The sequence below is a fragment of the Coptis chinensis genome, chromosome 4 (assembly GCF_015680905.1).
Source record: "Coptis chinensis isolate HL-2020 chromosome 4, ASM1568090v1, whole genome shotgun sequence".
NCBI lineage: Eukaryota > Viridiplantae > Streptophyta > Magnoliopsida > Ranunculales > Ranunculaceae > Coptis > Coptis chinensis.
In genome coordinates, this window is record NC_141459.1 from 21,532,641 (window position 1) to 21,553,211 (window position 20,571).

Genomic DNA, 20,571 nt, shown 5'->3' on the forward strand with positions numbered 1-20,571 from the left:
ATTATATCAATCAAAAACTCCAGAATACAGAATTCGTACTTTTGCTCCTGGAGTATCCAAAGAACATGAAGACCGTTTAAACTTATGTCACTTACTTTCTCTTTTCCCGTGACATTCCTACCAATCAACTGAGCTACAGCCAGCTGGTTGGTTCGCAGCGACGACTGGCGAACACAATGCGAGCTCGCATTGTAGTTCCCTTCCACAACCGTCGCATTCATCAGAAGCTCGATCCTAGTAAATTGGGATTCCTGCAATGTGGCATCGAGATGGCGTCTAGGCGGAATGCCTAAAATCTCAGCCAGCAACCTCCTAGATACTTCTCTTCTTTTCCCGGCCACCTTAACAAAAATTCTAAGCCCATCCACCTCTCTCTTCCTATAGAATGCCTCCACCAAATCTGAGTGATAAAAATCCTCTGTCGAGTACCACAACCTACTCCAATCCCTCCTAATCATCTCATCACCGTAAAACGGCGTGAAGCGGTCGGCCGTAAACGCTTGTTCCGACAAAATCCTTCGTCTTTGAGCCATTGAGATTTTGGAACGATTTGGGGGTTTAAATGGAATGTGGGGATGGAGTTTGGGATTCCCTCACTAACAAAACAATGGTGGTGGCGCGGCAGTTCAAATTTCTTGGATTTTTAGTGGTTTTCGGTGGTTTAAATTGTTTGAAATTGGTGTGGGAGAGGTTTGGAGAAGATTTGAAATTGATTTGAACTTTGGGCATGGGTGTATTTAGGTTTTTCTTTTTTCTTTTTTTTTATTTGGTTAGGATTTAAAGCTTGTTAATGGCGATGGTGGAAAATGGAAATCGCGAACTATTGGTTTGAAGGAAAGGGACGCACGTGCGTGCGAGTTTGGGCCCAAGCCCAATTTGATTTTTCGAGTTTTGTCGATTTTTCACGCAACTTCAAACTAAAATTGCCGCTTCGTTACTGGTCCGATTTTTGCGAATGAGCTATGGAAATGATCATGAGAGAATTTCCAATCCAATAATTCATAAAACACTCTATTCCGACTGTGGATGACATATAAGAAGATGGAAAACACCTCAAAGTGCATGCATGACGTAAGTTATGCGAATGAATGAACTCTAATTTCATAGATAATGTCAACCTGAATCGAAATATGATTAAACGGCCTAAGCAACACAAATGGAAAGTTGAACAATCCCGAATGGAAAAAACGAATACCCCAGCCCAAACAAATTTTTGGCAATGAAGTTTGAAAATTTGTTTTAAAAGTGGGTCTTTTAAAGTCAGATTTCCGAGACTTCCTAAATTGCTATGTTTAAGATTTTAATAATTTTTATTTTTTATGAAAAATATTTAATATAAGAAAAACAAAAAAGTAATAAATGCATAATTCACACTGATAAGTGCTCAAAAAGTGTTATTTAACCCTCGATTATGCCTCTTGTTTAGCCATCTTAACGGACTAATAATGTTTATAAATTATGTTTTATGATTCTACAGGTCAAAGAGAGAGTTTTGTAGAATATTAGAGAAAATGGGATAAAATGGAGCAATTCAGAGCATTAAGGATCATTGGGAAGCCTGTGGACAATCATGAAGAAGGCCAAGGAATTGGAGCTATTAAAGATGTGACTTGGACCTATTTTAAAGCCTATTTGGAAGCCCAAGGCCAAAGGATTTGTCGCTTGGACCAAAGCCCGCAAAAGAGGATAGAAGGATAGAGCAGAAGAGACAAAATAAGCTTATGCGTCTGGGACGCATAGATCGAGCGTCCAAACACATTGCTTGTGTCTGAGACGCATGAATAGTGCATCCAGACGCATGGATCAACACTGTAGCTAATGTCTTCTCAGTTTTGGAGACAAAGTTGGACTCTAAAAGAAATCTATTTGTATTAAAAAACAAATTACGGTTTGGAATGCTTCTAGAGCTCATTGTAACCTCTATAAATAGAGGACCTAAGTGCCTCATGTAATTTGTCAATTTACTTATATTCTTGTCTCCAGAACTTGAGGCAGAGAGAGATTAATAATAAAATATCGGTTTTAACTAGCTAAGTCTTAATAAATTAGTCTTTCTAGTTTTATGTTCTTTGACTCTTCTTCTTCTCGTTCTTCGTGTTCTTCCTTCTATAGAAGGCTAATCTTCTCCTTCAAGGGAGGAAATGAGCCCAGTCTTAAGGTTTAATGATTCTTTTTTGGTTCATGGTGTTCTTCAATCGGGTTAGTTCTTTATGTTTTTAGTTATTAGTTCCATTGCTTGCACTGGGGATGGAAGTATAGATTAAGGTTTTTATTTATTGCAATCAAATATCATGCTAGTTTAGGGTTTTATTTATTTCAATTGAATATTTGCTAGTGACATGCTTTTATTTATTGCAATCGAATATCATGCTAGAATAGGGTTTTATTTATTGTAATTGAATATTATACTATTATTCTCTACTTTTCTTCTAGTTGGGTAGTATTTTAGAGTAAGGAAAGTATTCCTTGTGTTTGTCTTAGATGGTGATTTATTGAATAGCTGCCCAAACTCACATAAAAGGAAAGAAGATACTAGTAACATGAACATATGAACAACCTTAAATAGAGTTATTCGTTAACGATGTTTCGTCCAAGGGGGCATCGGCACTCGCTCGATTGCCTAATTGTAGTCTACTTGTGAGAATAACCATGAAGCAAAAGGTTATTGAATCAAAAGTATTGGTGGATTCTAATCTCTTGAATTCCCTCTCTTATAAATTCTCAATAGTTTAGTTTAGTTTAGCATTAGAATCTACAATATCTATAATCATAGTTTCTAATCCCTCAACCCCTTTCCAGTCCTTAAATATACACTTAAAAGTGGAACGATACCCTACTCATCTTTTACTTATTGAGGGATAATTAGGTTTTGATACACTTCTATTTTGTTCAACGACCATCATCTATCTACATCATCCATATACCATCTCACACACAAAAAGAGGCAAGGTCACACACCATACAGGAACATGACTCAAAATCCGAGAAAACATGCAAGAGTGGAAAACGTGAATTATGTTTAACGTGGACTTAGGATCCGGTACTTACAACCACACACTCCATAGGGACGGCCCGGTTACCTGAATGGTGCACTTACCAATATATGGAATTGTAAGGAAGTACACCAAACAACAAAATGAGCCATTTATAGTCAGATACTCGAGACTTAAACAAATAACTATATATATATATATATACCCTGCAGTTTTCCATATATCAACAACCTAAAGAGTTGTGGGTCTTTCCATAAATAAATAACATGGAATGCACTCCCAAACAGAATCAAGCACCAAGATTCTCTACGACACAACTTATTGAAATGAAAGTGAAGTCTGATAGATCTTAAACGTAACCGCGCATGCACCTTCTTCTTCATCATTGAACGAGAGGGTGTCCAAGTGAATGATCGGGAGAAAATGGATGTTTATTGAAGATATGTTGGATATGGATAAGTTTTAGAAGGAACGAATGGAAAAAATAAGAATGTGGGTACTGTCTCAATTCTGAAAATGAAGGTGTCAAGTGCCTTTCCCTTTGGAATTATTTATGTATTAAGAGGATTTAGAAAATCGTTAAGCACAGAAGAAACAAGAGGGTCAAGCGCAAACTCCAGGTTCCTTTGAAAAGGTGGAAAGTGGGGAAAATTGGTGATGGAAGATAAATGAGTGTCAGCTAGAGCTCTCAGGTCTAGATCATTAGAAGCCTTGAGATATGCTAGACATTCCTCAATAGGTGGGTCAAAAGAATCACTAGGATAGAGGGTGAAAAATTCATCTTCCGTCATAGTGTCAAGGGATAAATGGATGTTGGTAGGGTGGGACCCGTCGAGGTGGCAAGGAAGAGTTGCAAAAGAGTTGAAGGAAATCTTCCTCAATTTCATCTACGTCCAAGGAGTCCTTGTCGAAGTTGGAGCTTCCAAAGGAAAGGAATTTGTGCATCTGGTCATTCGAAAACGTGGTTTTGAAATAATCATGAAAGCTCGATCATGGTTTTGTCAAAATAATCAAGCCCAATAATGAAGCCCCTCATGCTTTGAGGTAAGACCTACCCCTCATTTACTCGGATCGGGTCGGGTCGGGCCAATGCTTAAATCTCGAAGCCTTTACCGCCCCCAACCCTCAACCCTCGAGGGCTTTGAAGCGGTCGGGCTTGAGGGCCAAACGTGAGGGCCGGATACTATGTTATACATTTAATTTACAAAATAAATTTAGAAACATTAGTTAAAAATGATAAAATCGAATGCACTTCACAATTAAACCTACAAACTACTAAAAAAACTTGTTAAAGTTGTATTTGTCAATTAAGATCAATTAAATTCATTTCATAAAATATTAAAATGAAATTATAAGGTTGGCAAACTTAATAGATAAACGTTTTTTTAAGTGATTTTTAACATATTAATGTTAAAATGAAATATATTATAAAAAATTTATTAAAATATATGTAATAAAAGACAGTCTAGGCCCTTACATCCCCTCAAACCGGGTCGCCTACCAGGGCCTCATTTTGAGGGCTTTTTCGGCCTATGGGCCGGGTCGGGGCGGGCGGGCGGGCTAAGGGTTTGAGGGCCATTTTGACACCCCTAATCATGCTAACCTCTCCATCGATATTCATATCAGGAAACTGTTTGATTATTTTAAAAATATTGACCTCAATGGAAAGATGGCCAAAAGACAAGGACATCGAACCACCACGGCAGTTTATAAGCGCGTTGGCAGTTGCCAAGAAAGGGCGCCCTAAAATGATCGGAACAGAGTCGTTAGCGACTTCTGTATCGAGGATAACAAAATCCGCAGGATAGTAGAAATTCTAAACCTTAACCAGCACATTTTCCACTACACCCTTAGGATACTTGATAGACCTATCAGCTAATTGCAACGTCATTGTTGTAGGTTGCATTTCCAGTAGACATATTTGTTTATATAAATAATAAGGGAGTACGTTAACACTCGCCCCCAGGTCTAATAAAGCAATGGTCGTGTGAGTATCCCCTAAAGTGCATATTACAGTAGGACGACCAAGGTCCTTGTACTTAACGATTCCATTGTATTCCGTTAAAGTTGGAAAATGTTCAGTTAAAAAGGCATCTTTAGGAATCTTTGTCTTGCGCCTAGTAGTACACAACTCTTTGAGAAACTTAGCATGGTGAGGTAACTTTTTAATCACTTCAAGAAAAGGTAAGTTTATCGTTAGATTTTTAAAAACTTCCCTAATCTCGGCAAAATTTGTATCCTTGTTTAACATAGCTAATTTCTTAAGAAATAGTGGTTTCTCTCTATATTTAGCATATGGATCAACAGAATGGTTAACCTTGTTTTTTCGTTTCTTAGGCTGTGGTTTAACTGGTACCTCTACGGGGTAGGATCTTCAGTTTCTGTTTCGGTATCTAGTGTAATATCTGGTGTAGGGACTACTGGTGGGGTAACTATAGACATAGTTACTTTGTTATCAACTACTCTGCCTGAACGGAGAGTGGTGATGGAATTTATCTCACCTACGTTTACATTTTCGTTACTAGTATTACCGTTTACCTCAAAGGCTGTGTTTAGTATTTTAGGATTATGTATCGCTTGTCCTGGAAATACACCTTTGGGTTGTACTTTCTTTTGTGCTAACTGTTATAAAGAAAGTTGGATGGCTTGTAAAATCTGTTGTTGGGTTTGCATAAAGGCGTCAAAACGATCCGGTTGTGGAGGAGTGTTAGTTATAGTTTGTGTGACAGGAACTATGTCACATTGATTATTAATGGGTGGATTTTGATAGTTATTATTTACCGGAACGATACCTCTATTAGTATTATAATTATTATTGTTATAATTATTATAATTACCCTAACCTTGTCCTTGCCTTGGTGGAGCTTGGTTGTAATTGTTTGTTGGCCTAACATTTGGGTTAAACAACCTTGGAGGTTGTTGATTATTTCGCCAACCAAAGTTGGGGTTTTGTCACCAAGCTGCGTTAGGTTCGCTATTAATGAAACAAACATTATCTTGTTGTGATTGTTGTTGTTCATAGGTGAGAGGACAATAGGAGTTTGGATGCTCAGGACTCAAACAAAAATTACATGGATTGGAGTTGACATTCATGACGGGGATAGGCGTTTGTTGAACAGAAATAGCCTCTACCTTTTTAGTAAAAGATTCGATTAAATTTTTAAGTTCAGGATCGGGTTTCATCTCAAACATACCTGGCAGCTTTAACTGTTGTAGAAGAACTAACGGAACGGGAGATATCATTACTACCCCCCCCCCTAGTTATTATTACGCTTAGTTTGATCTTCAAAAAATTTATAAGCCTCTGAGGCTCCCTTACTTAGGAAACTACCCTAATTCATTATGTCAAGGACTTCTTTATGGTGGTGTAGAAGTCCTTTGAAAAAGGCACAAACTAATGTGTCTTTCGCGAGGTTATGGTATGGACACTCTATAAGAAGATCGGTGAAACGATTCCAAGCCTCTGAAAATGATTCATGAGGATTCTGTCGAAAGAAATGAATCTTTGAAAGCATTTCATCGGTCTTTAGTGGTGGGTAAAAATGTTGCATAAATAGTTGAACAAGTTTAGCCCACGAATCCACAGAATTAGGCGCTTTGGCAGTTAACCAAGACGCCGCCTTATCGGCTAAAGTGAAGGGAAATACCCTCAGTTTAATTTGTTCAGCACCAACCGTAGGATGGTAGAATGTAGTAAGGACTTGGTCAATCCTACGCATGTGCTGATAAGGCTTTTCATAGTCTAACCCATAAAAAGCAGGTAACAAATTAAATATATTTGGGGGGATTCGGAAATCCCCCACTGGGTCTGATAGAACGATGCAAGATTTGGGTCTATCGTTCAAGGCTTTGTAAAAGTCAGAGAGAGGAAACTCTCTTTTTTCAGCCATTATTTCAGGTGGTGGGGTGGTGTGTGTGGTATATTAGCTAGAGGTGTAGTGAGTGGTATACTAGAAAGGCGTGTTTGTCAACGTTGCCGGTTGATTACGTTAGGCGTTTTTCTTCAGCCTGACCTTAATCTCATGCAAGGCTAAGACCAATCTTAACTAAACACGACAACACTCCAAACAATCCTGATATGCTAGTATGAACCTCTAACAGGAGATGCGAGGTGTTTGAAGAAAGAAATACCTGAATGTCTCCTTGCTTCGCTTATGAATAGCATCTTATATACGCATGCTCAGTGTATACAACAAGTTAGAACGTTGAAAACCTTGAAGAAATGGAAGTTTGAAACAAACCTGTTGAAATCGGGCAGTTTCAGTAGAGGGCGCGGGTCGCGCTCAGAATAGGCCTAGGTAGGGCATGGGTCGCGCTCAGGTCAAGATGGAGTTCCAGGCGTTTGGGCGCGGATGGCGCTCGAAATTAGCCTTGGTAAGGCGCGGGTCGCGCTCAGGGAAAAACTCAAGGTCCAGGCGCTTCAACGCGGAGGGCGCTCAAGTTTTGCCTTGGCAAGACGCGGGTCGAGCTCTGCTAAAAACTTGAGTTCCAGGCGTTTGGGCGCGGGTGGCACTCCAATTTAGGCTGCCTAGGGAGCGAGTCGCGCTCCGTGTAATTCTGCGAGGAAAATTGCAATGCTGAAATGGACAACCATAGTTAGAATCAAACAAGGGTGGGTGAGTTTTGGGACTTTGGAAGACTAACAATTCTAAAGAAAACAATACTAAAGGGAACTAAGATGGCAGCGGCGCTATTTGATAAAACAAAAAAATGATTAATTCCACCTACGAATAAATGATGAAATTCAAACGCAAGTAAAACTAAAACTTTACGAAGACTAATTTATCAAAGATTTCTATTCTCGAATCTATCGAAATAGAGTGGAGTAAAAAATTTGTTCCACTCTTAGTTCTTTAGCATTTAATGTTTTCTAATATTATCAGTCGTATCCAAAATTAATGAGAGTATTAATTTAACTAACAAGATATGAATAACTCAACTACGAAATGCTAAGGGTTGAATCTAGATAAAGAATTAGGGGAATTTGATTCCACCTTGAATCCAACTTAATAAACTAGTATAGATTGTTGTAATCCAATTCTTACGTTCTTACGATAAGAATTGGTCGTTCTAATCCCTAATCAGTCATGGCAATCTCTACCAAATAATGACTAGCATGTGAGGAAATCCAACCTATTCTCATGGCGAATCAACTACCTTCTAGAGTGGAATAGACTCTTACAACTAGTTCTACACTACACAATCAAGTTTTCATCAAGGCTTCATCAAACCCTTCTAATGAAGGTTTAGCCTTGATTCATCAAACTATCATTTCTCATGGAATTCAAACAAGACATCATATAAAGGTTCTAACTTTACTAAATTGAAGTAAACAATAATTCAAATCTAATTTGACAACTAAGAAATGATTAACAACTAAGAATCAAAATTAGATCTAAGTACTTAAATAAGTCAAAACAAAAATTATGAAGAACTAACTATTTTATTGATCTAATGAATAATAAAACAATGATTCAATTAACTAAGTTCAAAACAAGATAATAAAAACTAATTAATTTAATATAAAACTAGATCTAAAACTATGCTTTAATAGCTACTTGTTACCTAACCTAATTATTTCTTAAGAGTTAAGTCTTCTCTATACAAATAGAGGAGACAAGATCCACATTTTCGTGCATGGGCTGAGGAGCCATGTTTTGGGCAGGAAAATTGAGCCTAAAGCCCAATTTCTTTAATCCACAGACCCCTTTCCAGCTGGATTTGACTTCAACAGACTTTTTGTCCACTTTTTCTCTTCTAATTGGGTCAAGGCTTGGACCATTGGAAATCTCTTTCCGAGCCGGTTGTTTTGACATATGGTAGGCCCAATTCCGAGGTCTGAGCCCAAAGATACTGGCCTTCTTGGAAGTTCTCACGACTTTTTTGTGTGTTGTTTTTACGCCTCGCGTTGACTTTGACTTTTCAGCTTTGACCGGGCTTTTTAAAAGCTTTTTCTCCTTGAATCTTGGCCTTTAATCACATAACTTCTTAGCAACCAACTCTTGCTCATTTATCTCACCAAAGTGGCACATTTCTGCACATAATTGACTTCAAAGCCTGAAATACATAAAAACACGTAATCAGCATTAACTCTTATTTATTACTCACATAATTGGTCTAAAAGTATAATTGTTAAGGGGTTAAAACTATAGTTTTGGGCTCTTATCAAGTCACTAAAGCTTACAAAACAGTTGCAACTCATACAAATGCATAGAGTAATTTTGAAGAAATAGAGTTCAGTACTGAGAAGAGAGTGAAGTAGGAGCACTGGCACAAGGTCTCTTGTGATGTAGCCTATGAGACTGAAACATGCATAGGAGCAGCAACAGCTGTATGCAAACGACAAGATGGAAGCACACTTGGTGCAGTTTATAATAAGTTCAGGTGCGAAAGTGCTATGCAAGCAGAATGTAAAGGTGTTGCACTAGCCATACTTCTTGCTCAGAGATTACAGATTTCAAATCTGGTGGTACTCGGTGATAATCAAAGATTAATGAAAGCTCTCGCAGCAAAAGATCACAGTTTTCTATGGAGTTATGAAGACAATTACAATCATATTCAAGCAACAATGACGAATTATCATGCAGTTAATGACTCCTTACTGGTTCATTTCTTTTGGATAGCTAGGAATTGTAATAAAGATGTGAATCAGGTAGCTAAATGGGCCAACAAGTATGCTGGGATTAGCCCTCCACCTCGTTGGCTGCATGACAATGTAGAACTACTGGTCAATGTTTAAGTATTACTGAAAGTTTACTACCGAAAAAAAAAACTAGTGGTTGCTAATAATACATATAATTTGTTTTCAGTGTAAGGAGTCTCATTTTGAGACACATGCATTGCAGCAGTAGCAGGTACCTTGCTTGCTTTATGGAAAGCATGAACAAGATTATCTTTGAGGAAGAAGAGCAAAATTTTAGCTTTTGTAGAACTGAATAAGAAGACATCACACTAAAGTAGTATCCTTTCTAAAGGTCATACATATGGATAGTATATATATGCACTAAGAGCATCATCGACGCATTTCCATTTTGCGTTGTGACACATCATCGGTTTTGGCAGTTCAAAATTTATAAAAGGAATGAAAGAACCAGCGCGGTTTGGGTAAATTTGAGTAAAAAAATTTGGACGGGACAAGTTGTCCCGTGCAAATCTAATTTTTTTTTAAAACGGGAATAGTTGTCCCGTCCCCCCTATTGACCCATTTTATTTAAAATGCGTAGACAAGGTTCCAGTAACATTTGCCCCACAATAACTCAGCAAGATAACTCAAAATCCAAACCTTCAATCACCCAATAAAAATTCGATTTTCAACCAAATTTGTTTCTGTTTTTTGCAATGGATCAACGACGTCGAGCTGGACGTAAGAAGACTATTTTGTGTGGCTCGGGGAGTTCAAATCCTCGGGAAAATGAGAGTGAACTCGTATCGGAAAATTATTTCAATTTTCCACGGAGATTGAGTATTGTTGATCATCCGACGTTGGCTCTAGATCTAGACAAGCATGTTTCGTGTTTATATAACACTGATGGAGTAAGTATGAGTTTATGAACGTTATTCAATTGATTTTGATTTAAAATCATGTTTAGAATTTAACATATACTAACTGTTTTATTAAATGCCTTAACGTGTAGAAAATGAGTTCGGCGAGATGGAGATGCACAATACCAAGTATTAAAGACTTCTGGAGTCATCTAGTGGAAAGAGGGGAGGAAATGGAGCATGTAAGAGCTCGAATTTTGGGAACACCTTTTGGTCCATTGATATCGCGGTAACGAAAGCATTGTGACCGATCGTCCAATCGATATTTACATCATGAACGATGGTGGTGACACCACGACACTTTTCACCTTCCATGTGGTGAGATTGGTATCACACCACTTGACTTTACAATGCTAACGGGTTTAAGTGTGGGCGAGAAGAAGCCAGTTTTGTTTGATTCAAGTATCGAAGATAATTTTGAAAGGTTGAAGACTCTACTGCCTTCGTTGTTTGATTTTGAAGGTAGACTTGTTCCAGGGAATATGGATGGCAGATACATTTTGAACCTGCACATCAAAGAAAAATTCATGCACCGATTGGATATTGAATATTGTTTAGAACATGAAGTTGACGCCCTATATTTGGACCCAAACTCTGTGGAGGAGGATGAGTTTATCAGGATTTTTTTGTTATATTTTTTGGGCCAAGTTGGTTTTACAACAGGAAAATCTAGGGTTCGGGCTGGTTGGTTAACGTCTTTGGTAGACCTTGATAGCTTGGAAGATTTTGACTGGGGAGTTGCTTTCATGACACATTTATATACAGGGCTTGATTTGTTTGTACAAACAAATCAAATGGGGAAGCAATGCAACGGAATTACTTGGATACTACAGGTAATTCAATAGGATTTAACTTTTAAGATATAAGCTTTTATTTTATTAGTTAAATATTATATAATTTAAATTAATTAGATACACTTTCATTTGATTATTTCAGTACTGGTGGTATGAGTATTTAGCTTGCTTAAACTCTATACTGAGAGAGGATTGGGATAAGGACTTATGGCCTCCCCCACAGAGATGGGCTGCAGACGGTCATGCTAGATTAAGGGATGAGGTCCATAATGATCTTCAAGCTGCTAGGATCCAAATAGAGACGAAAAGTATGAAATCTAATGTTTGGAGTCCGTGGCAAGGTTCTCAATTTGAGAATATGCATATCTGTCAGCATAGTACTCTAATGTCGTTAAAAATATTCATATTGCAAGCCCCTGATATACGTGCTTGGTTCCTTGGAGATAGGGTGACTATGCAAACCATTAGATATACATATATTCCTGTTCCCCCACCCACAGATATGCGTGCCATGGATGTTTCAGAGAATTTGATTGAACGGTATCGCGTTGAGAGTGTGTGGCCATGTTTTATAGATTATGTTGATGTGAACTCCAGTCTTGATTATGAGACTTATTGGCGGAAAGTTTCTAGGGGAAGCTTATTTGCGGGTCCACTGTATAGAGGTGCAAACATGGATATCGCAACTAGTCAGAGTTTTAGGCGAGACGTCCAATTCCCAAAACCTGCAAGTTCCACAAGAACATCTGGAGTATATCATGGTTATACACCCCCACCTAGTGATCCATATGACCCATGGTCATACCGCGTTGTTAGTTTTCAAGGAATGGAGACCACATTTCACTTGGAGCGTTCGGTGCTTGTACCTGAGCTACAACAGTTTAATGAGGTATATTTATATTTCATTATGTTAATTTAAACACACTATGTATATTTAACTTAGATACAATATTGACACAATGCAGGAAACAGTGCATACTCGATTATCAGATGAAATGCAAATCAACCAGGGGCTTCGAGCTAGTTTAATTGAGCACACTCAACAGTATTATGGCTATTTAGACGAATAACAAACGCAAAGAGCAAACACTGAGCATAGGATGGCTGAGATTACATTGCGAGAGAAGTTCTGAAGGGGATCAAGGTTTCGGACTGGCTGTCACAAGGCAAAAAACACAATGACATGAAAGAATTTCGCATTCTTGATAGGCTTGATGTACATGTGAAAAGTGCACTAGCGCAGTTGATCCAAGAAGTGCACTGGGTCGCTCCAGTGGGCAATGTCATCAAATGTAATACCGATGGATCAGCCCAAGGAGTTCCTAGCAATGGCAGAGCTGGTATGGTATGCCGGAATAAGGATTTAGCTGTGGTTGGGGTTCTAGCTGTGGGTCTGGGTCGGGTAGATAGTTATCATGCCGAATGCACAGCCATAGTCATGGCAGCCGAGAAAGCGGTGGAGATGAATTGGGGCTACATATGGATTGAAGCCGACTCAGAAGCTGCTGTGAAGGCCTTCAATGGCGATGCAATTCCATGGCGGTTTAGAGCGAGATGGAAGCGAGCAATTGCACTATTACAACACTGGAAGCTCTCACATGTTTGGAGAGAAGGCAACTTCAGCGCGGATGCAGCAGCAAGGAAGGAATCCACCTTATTGCCTGACACTTCAGTATGGTGCACTAGCAGACCAGACTTTGTCTCTAAGATAGAAAGTCCTTTTAGGACCTATTATCGATTTGGATGATAAAGCATGTAACTTGTAATTGTCTTTGACAACTCCTTTCATTAATAAATTTCCTTACTTGCGTGCAAAAAAAAGATGACAAACGAATTGGAAGCCTTGGTAATTTTATTATATGTTTTACATTTTCATTTTTGTTTTTTATATATCCAATTTTAGATTTTAATTGCATTGTGTTGATGTTTCAGAGAATTGCTACTGATATCATGCAGCAAAACAATGCTCCTAATAAGAGAGGGCAAAAACGGAGAGGGAGTGGCCAGAGCAGTCAGGGCAGTGCTCCATAGTGTTATATTGCACTATTTTGTAATAATTTAGTGATGTCATTGTTGTTGTTGTTGGTTATTGTTGTTTTTTAGGGTTTGAACAGGTTTTTTATAATCTTAACAGGTTTAGGTATATGAATTATGTTGATTAAACAAATGAGGCTATGTCCAATTTTTTTTGTGCATTAAATTAATTATTACATTATGTTAATTTAAATTCAAGACATTACATTAATTATTACTTAGAATCTATACATGCTTTTTATTATGTAGACAAAGAAATTCTCATGTGAACAATCAAGCCCATGTGAACGTGACTAATAAGCCCATGGGCCTCCAAGCCAAAATTGAATTGCATAATAAAGGAAAAATACACTAAAACAAATGGATCAATTTATACGTTATACGTTGGCATTATTCCCAAGGGGGGATCAATTTATTATTCCTCCGATCAATTTATATCCGTTGGCATTATTCCCAAGGGGGATCAATTTATATCCGTTGGCATTTATTCCCAACGAATATATTTCTATCCATTGAAATTTATTTATAACGTATATATTTCTATCCGTTGAGCTTTAGCATATATATTCAAAGTCATTTTCATTCCTCACTTCAGCTTCTCATTTTCATTCTCTAATCTTTCTCAACTTCAACTACCAATATGGGCGGATCAAATATTGTCCACATTTCTACACCTGAGATTTGTCAGTGGTGTAAGGAAGTTGGTCATTACGCTACTTCATGTCCATACATTAACATTAAATGCCCAAAACCTGAATGCAACGGCATGATGATAGTGGTCATAGCTAGCAATGATGATGGAACATTGGAAGACAAACTTATAAAGTGTGATGTTGATGATTGTCCCTCAAATATCAATATCTATCATTCAAAAAAGGTTGACATACATGTATGTCATTTTTGCAAGGAAGTAGTAGATTTCTGCCCTAGGTGTAGCTTGTGCGATCAATACAATCCTTCAATGTGTGGTGGAGAAACAAGTCATACCTCTTAGAATTTTAGTGTAGGATATGTAATATTTGTATTTTGTTTAATTCCCTAGTGTATTGTCTTTAATTGTTTTGCATGTGTTTTTAATTTTGTAGAATTTTATAAGATGTTTTGTGTTTTTATTTCAAATTAAGTTGTAATGTTTTTCATTTCTAGTTGAGTTGATTTGTTTTTAATTTCAACTTATAAACAAACACATTTTTTCAAGAAAATATACTTTCATTAAAACAAAATACAATTTTATTTAAAGAAAAGCATACATGTAAACAATAAAAACATATTACAACATAAAATTTAAATAAATTAGTACGCTAAAACATAATTTAATACCACTCAAGTACACGTTCAGGCCCAACGGTACAAAAGCCCAGCGGTACAATTTTTGCAAATTCTCTCAAATCGTTCAAGCCCAACGGTACAATTTTTGCAAATCTTCTAAAATCGTTCAAGCCCAACAATAGAAAAGCCTAATTGTACTAAAGCCCAACGGTACAAAATCGAACCGTTTGAATTTTTTATTAAAAAAAAAACAAAAAATGTTGGACAGCTAAAGTAGTCTCGTCCCACTCTTGGACGGGTCAAGTTGTCCCGTGCACACCATTTCTATTTTCTTCACCAATTTGGCTCCAGTTTTGACAATTCTTAAAATCAAAATGATAATTTGACAATACGTTGGTGACGAAAATTGCTATAAAAATTGTCAACTGTCACATTGAAAATGAAAAATGGCAACGCGTTGATTATGCTATAAGGATGTGGGGGGTCAAACCTGGACCCAGAACTTTAGCAAAGAATAAATACTGGGCAAGCTGGCAAATTGTGTACTTTCAGAGATCACATGAGTGATTTGGAGACGTACGGTAAGTGCAAATAAACATTAATTTGCGTTGCTACAAAGCTACAAGGCAGAGTGTCAATATTATTGATAACATTGAAGAAGCCACTAATATAGAATGGACTATTACAGTGTGCATGGAAATAGATTCAATGGATAGAGCGAATTTGTGGACAGACTTGTCCACAAACAGCAGCTTTTCATTGGTCCAAACACTTTGTAGGCCAGATAAACAGATTTTTCGGGCAGGTAAACAATTTTCCTGGGCAGCCTCTCCACCAATCAGGACATGAGGTCTTGTGGACAGTAAATAGTGGTATGTCCACAAACTTATTCTGTTCAGTGGAAGCTGCTTATGCTTTTGGAGCAGATAGATAATTAGAGAAGATATCATCCTTGTCAAGTGATGAATCACCTCAGCATTGATTAAGCTGAGTCTAATTAAGCATCTAAATGGGGAACAAAGTTGAAGGTTCAGGAAATGGATAAGTTTAAGGGAAGACCTTATTGGGGAATCACCTTTTGTAGTCTAGTTTAGATTTGAGTAACTGTTATGGAAGGTTTAGGCATATGATTGGTTGGCTGGATATTGATTTAATCTTTTCTATTTTTTTTGTATGTTAGATTAAGCAGCAAAGTCGAAAACCACACTGTAATGACTAACCAAACGAACATGCATTTAACAATAGTAACTACAAAACGATTTCAAGCGTCATGATGACTTAGCATAATAATATTAGAAGCTTTGAAGCTCAACCAAATCCCGCAGGTGACTTGGTGACATTGCCTCCACATTCTTGATTACTCCCACATAAACTGCCTTGTGCACCATTGACTCTTACTTGATGGACTTTAATTTGAATTGAGCAACACCGTCAATTATCCATTGGCATTGCCACTGTTTCTATATTTATATCTGAGCATTTCAACTTATTGCAAGCGCAGCGTGTGTGCAATTTTGCTAGTTTGAAGAAATAAAACCTAACATTGAAGAAATCATTGATCCTTCGAAAGCTATAATTTTAAATCTTCTAAGTTCATCTTTTGTAACAAGCAGCTCTAAACTTTCATTGATTATTCTATTTTTTTTAACTTCGCTATTTTTTTTTTCTACAGTAATAAATATTTTTTCGTTCTTTATGTTAAAACTGGTTATTTCGTTATGCAATTTTTTTTTTCATATAAAAATTTGTTTTTGCATAGTAAAATTTATATGTAAATTTATTTTGTCATATGATTTTCTTTTTTGCTCAGTAAAATTTATATGCAAATTTATTTTTTTATAGAAAAATTTATACGTAAATTTATTTTTGCATATAAAAATTTACTTTTGCATATGAACTAAACTATGCAAATTTTGTTTTGCATAGAAATTGTAGTACGAAAATCAATTTTAAAATTTATATGCAAATTTATTTTTTCATTGTGAAATTTATTTTTGCATATGAAAATTTATTTTTGTGAATGTACTACTATGCAAACTTTGTTTTGCATAGAAATTAAAATAAGTTTTTGCATAACAATGTTTACTTTGAATTGTTGAATCACCAAACAAGTTTTTCATCTATAAGTCTAAAACCTTCATATTTTTTTCATTTTAAAGCCGGATTTTTTTTCATTTCTAAAACAATCACAATATGAAAAGCAAAGATTTTTTGGGGGTTGTGACTACTAAGTTTGGTTTTTTGAATAAAAACAATTATTAGATCTTATATATATTATTTTTTAGCTTTTAATGTCACCATTGCTTTTTTCATTGTTATAACACGTTGATTTTTATTTATTTATTTTTTCCTGAAGTATGGTTCTTATTTTTTGAAGAAGGGAGGGGAAGGGATGAAGAAGATGCACAAGATGTTTTACAGGGAGTATTTTTGTGTGATTTCATTTTGTTTTTATGTTTTTAAAAAAGAGGGGGGCTTTAATGTACTTGCTCGCTCACGGGGGTGTTTCACTTAACAATTTGAGTGCGAGGGAGATTCATCCCAAATCCTGCATAGGCACCACATAAGACTATTTTCCTTTATAGCTATTTTGTCGGTGAAAAGCTATTAAGTGTTGCCTAATATAACTGTGACTTTAAATTTTGAACAAGATGTTTCATTCCGTCTGATTGTATTTTACACTAAGACGGAATGAAACACCCTATCTAAAAAAAAATGAAAAAATATCGAAAAAACATGTGGGATGGAATGAAACATCTCGTCTGAAAAAAAATCGAAAAAACTCACGAGATGAAATATTTCATCTGAAGTTCACAACTCAATGACAATCTTAGTAGCAAGTGCTACCCTTATTGTTACCGGGGACAAAACTGAAAAGGACAAAATTCTGAAATAACAAACCAAAAAACTTACCCTCATTTCAAAAACACTCTCAAGGACAATAGTTGACTTTTGTCTGAAAAAAACAATAGTACTCTGATATGCATAGGTGTCGGTGCATATCACCTCTTGGTATGCGAGGTATGTACAGACGTCAATGCATATTAAGCATCACAAAGAAAATGGTATGCACAAGTGCCAGTGCATATTACCTCTTGGTATGTGAGGTATGCACAGACATCTGTGCATAACTGCATATCAAACATCACAGAGAAAATAGTATGCACAAGTGTCAGTGCATACCACCTCTTGGTATGTGAGGTATGCACATACGTCAATGCATACCAAACATCACAAAAAAAAATGGTATGCACAAGTGTCAGTGCATACCACCTCTTGGTGTGTGAGGTATGCACAGGCGTCAGTGCATACCAAATATCACAAAGAAAATAGTATGCACAAGTGTCAGTGCATACCACCTCTTGGTATGCGAAGTATGCATAGACATCAATGCATACCAAACATAGAAAGGTAAAATTGGAAAGAGTAGAAAATAAAAAAAAAATAAAAAAAATAAAAAATCAAATCAAATCTGTCATTATTAATAATTAAAACATGAAATATAGTTTTTCTAGTAGTTTATAAGCCAAAAAATGTCCTTATCAATGGTTTTAAAGCCCAACTGTCCTAGCCTATGATTAAAATTGAAAATTGGGCATTTTGACTTATTTCTTGTATTGTTACCTAGTGAAGAGCTACCTCCATTCCCCTCAAAGTCACCTGCATTAGGAATGTTCTAACTCGTTCTACTTCCAAACGAGTCAGTTTTTCATTATGGGCGAAGTCCAATTTACAAACGGTGATGATTGTGGTAGACTCAACTAAGCAACCCTCGAGTGAGTTGTATACTTGAATTGGTGCCGACATGCAGGTATGTCAGATAATGCACCTCAAAACTCAACTAGTTTTTAATATCCACGATCAAATGGATCAAAGTGCCATGTCTAAATTTTTGTGTTCGGTCCATACAAGGGCGAGCTAAATATTATGGAGCTTATCTTTTTGGTTACAACTTAGGGCATCTCCAATGGAGGAGTGTAAAATCCACATAGGCATCATTAAGATTATACACTCTATCTAACTCCTAAATACATAAAGTATATATTTACTATTTGTAGCTCTTCCAATGTTAGGTGGAGGTCAAATGTGTAAAAACTAGCTTTCGAACCCGTCATACGAACGGGTGCCGTTATAAAAGTAATAGCAACTATGCATAACTATGAGATATGAATATTATATTGACCACTCATCCAAATTTCTTGCAATGTGAAAATCCCACTTTCAATAGAAAGAAAAGAACCCACTCTTGATAAAACTCTTCGACTTGCTAAATATTTTTTAAGGTTAATTCGTTGCATTTGCATCAAGTTTCCGATTCCCCGTTAATTATATTCTTTAAGATTAGAATAAACATTCAATCATGAAGAACAATCTTTTTAGAATAAATATTTAATAACAATCATCTAACGATGAAGGCCTGGCTGCCTTTATATAATAACCAATGTTTTTCATTCTATTTAAAAACTAAAATAGAAACCTTAGCTATTAACCTAGATCTAGAACAAATAAGAAACTCTACTAATTCAATATATAAGACTACTAATAATATAATTAGAAGTTTCTATGCCCATGCATCATACTCTCCGGCTTGAAAGAAACGCATCCTCAAGTTTGGTTGCATATAGACTTGCGAATATTCCGCAAAACTCTTGTACTCTATCATCATAGTTCCATTCAGTTGTGTCTAGTTTCCAATTTCCCATTAATTATGCTTTGAGGTTAGTTCGATGCACTTGCATCAAGTTTCCGATTTCCTGTTAATTATTCTTTGAGGTTAGTCTAATGCATTTGCATCCAGTTTCCGATTTCCTGTTAATTATTTTTTGAGGTTAATACGACACATTTACACCCAATTTATGATTTCCGTTAATTATTCTTTGAGGTTAGTTCCATGCAGTTGCGTCAAATTTTCGATTTCTCATTAATTATGATTTTGATGTTAGTTTGATGCATTTGCTATCAGTTTCTAATTTTCCGTTAATCTTTTTTTGATGTTAGATCGATGCATTCACATCCAATTTTCGATTTCCTATTAGTTTTTTGTAATGCATTTGCATCAAATTTTCCGATTTCCTGCTAATTATCTTTTGAAGTTAGTTAAATGCAGTTACAATCAGTTTTCAATTTATCGTTAATCATTCTTTTAGGTTATTTTCATGCATTTGCGTTCAGTTTATGATTTATAGTTAATTATTCTTAACTTTGAGGTTAGATTGATGCATTCACATCATGTTTACGATTTCTCGTTAGTTGTTCTTTGATCGGATGTTAGTTCAATGCATTTACATCCAATTTCTGATTTCCCATTAATTATCTTCTAAAGTTAGATAAATGCAATTTCATCCAGTTTTTAATTTGTCGTTAATCATATTTTTAGGTTAGTTCCATGCATTTACATTCAATTTTTTGTTTCTCGTTAATTATTATTTGAGGTTAGTTCAATGCAGTTGCATCAATTTTCTAATTTCCCGTTAATTACTTTTAGATGTTAGTTGGATGCATTAGCAAGGTAGTGAAACTGGGATGAAAGTATATATGGGTGGAGTCGGATTCCACTGCTGCAATGAAGTCATTTAATAACAACCAAATGCATTGGTGAGTGTGAGCGGCATGGAAAAAAGTCAAGCATCTAGCCGATTGTATTCTAATCACCAGCACATTTTCGAGAGATAAACTTTGGAGCAAACATTTGCTCTAAAATTGTTGTCACCTTGGCAAAGAGGGAAACAAATGGTGGGTCGGTACTCCTAATTTTCTATACATAATAGAAGACAGCAATATGACCTACATACTATAGATTTGTAAATTAGTTTATCTGTCGAAATGAAGACATGATACCTATATTAACTTTAACTCTTTTTTGAAACTTGTAACCGTTTCTTAATCAATACAATTATCTTTAGCAAAAAAAAAATGATTTTCCATTAATTACTCTTTGA

The 20,571-nt window shown here is 36.2% G+C and overlaps 2 protein-coding genes across 2 annotated transcripts; both read left to right on the plus strand.

The window, feature by feature from the left end:
- The first annotated feature begins 10,885 nt into the window (after nt 1–10,885).
- On the plus strand, nt 10,886–12,423 carry LOC147502566 (uncharacterized). Its single transcript, XM_086604566.1, has 4 exons — nt 10,886–10,997; nt 11,301–11,368; nt 11,472–12,218; nt 12,295–12,423. The coding sequence occupies exons 1-4, from the start codon at nt 10,886–10,888 to the stop codon at nt 12,397–12,399; spliced, it is 1,032 nt and encodes a 343-aa protein (XP_086460692.1). The 3' UTR covers nt 12,400–12,423.
- Nucleotides 12,424–12,512: 89 nt separating this feature from the next.
- Nucleotides 12,513–13,360, plus strand: LOC147502567 (uncharacterized). The gene is made up of 2 exons (XM_086604567.1): nt 12,513–13,001; nt 13,262–13,360. The coding sequence occupies exons 1-2, from the start codon at nt 12,513–12,515 to the stop codon at nt 13,358–13,360; spliced, it is 588 nt and encodes a 195-aa protein (XP_086460693.1).
- Nucleotides 13,361–20,571: the final 7,211 nt, after the last annotated feature.

Bases quoted from the DNA above. Each gene is read 5' to 3' on its own strand.
- LOC147502566 (XM_086604566.1), top strand. From the start codon at position 10,886: ATGCTAACGGGTTTAAGTGTGGGCGAGAAGAAGCCAGTTTTGTTTGAT. The intron at 10,998-11,300 runs GTAGACTTGTTC...ATTTATATACAG, and splicing joins TTCGTTGTTTGATTTTGAAG to GGCTTGATTTGTTTGTACAA. The intron at 12,219-12,294 runs GTATATTTATAT...GACACAATGCAG, and splicing joins AGCTACAACAGTTTAATGAG to GAAACAGTGCATACTCGATT.
- LOC147502567 (XM_086604567.1), top strand. From the start codon at position 12,513: ATGAAAGAATTTCGCATTCTTGATAGGCTTGATGTACATGTGAAAAGT. The intron at 13,002-13,261 runs GTATGGTGCACT...TTGATGTTTCAG, and splicing joins CCTTATTGCCTGACACTTCA to AGAATTGCTACTGATATCAT.